This window comes from Kryptolebias marmoratus, linkage group LG4, assembly GCF_001649575.2.
Source record: "Kryptolebias marmoratus isolate JLee-2015 linkage group LG4, ASM164957v2, whole genome shotgun sequence".
Taxonomy (NCBI): domain Eukaryota; kingdom Metazoa; phylum Chordata; class Actinopteri; order Cyprinodontiformes; family Rivulidae; genus Kryptolebias; species Kryptolebias marmoratus.
The window spans coordinates 140,249-142,895 of NC_051433.1; the positions used below are offsets into that span (position 1 = coordinate 140,249).

Sequence of the window (2,647 nt, forward strand, 5' to 3'; positions counted from 1 at the left end):
GGGGTCAGGAGAGGTGGGGTCGGGACAGAACGGGTCGGGACACAAGGGGTCAGGACAGGAGGGGTCAGGACAGGAGGGGTCGGGACAGGAGGGGTCAGGACAGGAGGGGTCGGGACAGGAGGGGTCGGGACAGGTGGGGTCAGGACAGGTGGGGTCAGGAGTAACTGTTACACACTGAAACCTTAAAGATCAGTTCACCTGTGAGTAGGTGAGATCAGACTCACCTTTGGCCCCTCCTTCTTGATTGGTTCAGACTTTGGCTTCACTCTGAGGACAGAAACCCTGATCAGGTGTACTGATTTACCTGGACACTGATGATGTCATCAGTCAGATACTCACAGAGAAAAGGTCACAGGTCGATCAGAAGAGAGGATGGCACCTGGGCGGCTTTTCCTCTGAGGACACAAACCGTCAGTTATTGATCAGACTTATCAGATCCAAAGCACCTGGATCACTCCTTACCTTCTTGGGGAGGGGGCTTCCTCTGTGACCACAGTCTTCATCAGAAGGTCTGGATCTCTGCAGGACAGAACCAGGTCAGAACCAGGTCAGGTCACAGCCCACTCTGATTGCTTGGTCTAAGGGCTCCTACCTTCATGGTGACCTCTGGCCCAGCCCTCTTCCCCTCCCCCTCTGGAAACATCTGTTTGGCCTGTTGATGACATCACACAAACAGGTGAGCACAGGTCAGACATAATCCTAGACCAGCTGACCCCGCCTTCTCTCTGCTGGGAGGTTGTGAACACTTGAAAATGTTTTTGTTTTGTTTTTTTCAACAGTTCATATCTGAGCATAATCTGTGTATTTTGTTATATTCAATAAAGTTTTTTTTTAATTCAAGAAGCCGCCATGTTGTATTTGTGGAACCAGAGTCTATGCACCAACAGCTTTAAGCTCCGCCTCCTCCCCTGCACATAGTAATGGTATCACGTGACTTTTAGGCACAAAATAACTAATTGCAACTAAAGATGTCAGGAATATTAATAACACAACAAACAGCAGCAAGAATTACACGAAGCAACAAAAGTCACACCTGAAACAGGTGTGCGTTATAAAAGCATCATCCCATTCATTTACATGGAAGGGGAGGGGCTTAAAACCACCCAACAGGGAAGCTGATCCTATTCCAGCTTCAACTTTGAGGTTCTGCTCCGAGATCTACTGTATTAATAGTCTTTGGTGCAGGTCTTGACTATCCAAACAACAGGAAGTGACCTCAGTGTATGAAGTCATAACAGGAAGTGACCTTAAAGTATGGTCAAAACAACAGGAAATGATCTCACGTGTTCCAGAGCATTCCTGCAGGCCTCCCTGATCAGCTGATCCGTCTGAACATCATCTCCCATGTTCTCCTTCACATTCTCCGCTCCCTTCTCAAAGAACTGTAACACAAGTACACCTGGTCACACCTGATAACCTTCACTAAGCCCCTCCCCTTCCCTTCAGTGTGACCTCTGACCTTCTGGTACTTCTTGAACACTGCCATGATGTCATCGTTGAAGCTTGGCTGGAGCACCGCCCTCAGCAGGTCCATGGACACCTGAGGGTCTGTGTAGCTGCACACAGGGGGAGAATAAGTGGGACTGGACTGGACCGGACCGGACCGGACCGGACCGAGCCAGTGGACCGAACAGAACCAGAATGAAGCTGCACTGACCTGACGGTGGTGTGTGAGCGGCGTCCTCGTCTCTGAACGTGTCGATGTTTGATCATCAGATTCCACGGCTTCTATACACAAAACACGAGAACTGTACCAGAACCAGGACTACAAACCCACAAAGACCCCGAACAGAACCAGAACCCTCCAACACCTTCACGGTCAAATAAAACAAAGTATAAAATAGAACCATGGAGCTAACTCGTTAGCCGCCGGCTAGCTGCAGTTCTCACCGGGTTCTGGACCGGGTGTTCTGCTCCGTCCTGATCCATCCAGTCCCGGCCTCCTTCGCTGCGGTGGGCTCCCATGCTGGTGGAAAAGGTCCGGTCCGGTCCGGTCCGTTTACTTGGAGTTTCACCGAGCTAAGTCTGCTGAGCTAACTGCTATATTAGCAGAAGGTTGTTTTGTTCTGCGGCAGACAGTTCTGGTACCGATTCGGTTCGACTCCTGGAGGAACAGAGACGATTATCGATGATCGATTCGGAGGGTTTGATGTTTATTTCCCGGAAGTGGCTCACATCGAGTTTCCGCTAATGTGAACAACACGGAGTCTTCCGGCGACAGCCCTGTCAAAGTAAAAGCACCGTATCGACCTCACCCGGCTTCAAAATAAAACTGGCTCAGATTACTGTGAACGTGAGCCCAGGGTCCTGCCGTCCTATGGCGTTACTTTTGTGCCACCAAGTTGAGCGCGCGTGCCACCAGGTTGAGCGCGCAGTGACACTAATTTGAGAGTACAGACCGCTCAACTCTGACAAACTGCTCGCGCTCGGCTCTCTCCGTGCGCGCTCGGCTCTCTCTCCGCGCGCTCGGCTCTGACAAACCGCTCGCTAGCTCTGCTCTCTCTGCGCTCGCAACCCAAAGTTGTATGTAAATGAGCCACGCCACCAGCCAATCACAGACTGGCCTCCTTCGTCTTCTTCTTCGTAGAGTTTTATGGCGGTTGGCAAAAAACAGTAAGGTTGCATTACCGCCACCTACTGGTATGGA

General features: G+C 50.9%; 1 protein-coding gene across 1 annotated transcript in view; it reads right to left on the reverse strand.

Annotated features, from left to right (window-relative positions):
* LOC108250714 (deoxynucleotidyltransferase terminal-interacting protein 1) overlaps positions 1–1,965 on the reverse strand; it is a 9,370-nt gene extending 7,405 nt beyond the window's left edge. Inside the window, exons 1-8 of the mRNA XM_017440723.3 lie at positions 1,891–1,965; positions 1,658–1,728; positions 1,460–1,556; positions 1,284–1,382; positions 593–652; positions 463–519; positions 340–395; positions 225–267 (exon numbers count right to left, since the gene is read on the reverse strand). Coding sequence (XP_017296212.1) covers positions 225–267; positions 340–395; positions 463–519; positions 593–652; positions 1,284–1,382; positions 1,460–1,556; positions 1,658–1,728; positions 1,891–1,965 — 558 coding nt within the window. The remainder of the gene's footprint in view (positions 1–224; positions 268–339; positions 396–462; positions 520–592; positions 653–1,283; positions 1,383–1,459; positions 1,557–1,657; positions 1,729–1,890) is intronic.
* Between the last annotated feature and the right edge of the window lie 682 nt (positions 1,966–2,647).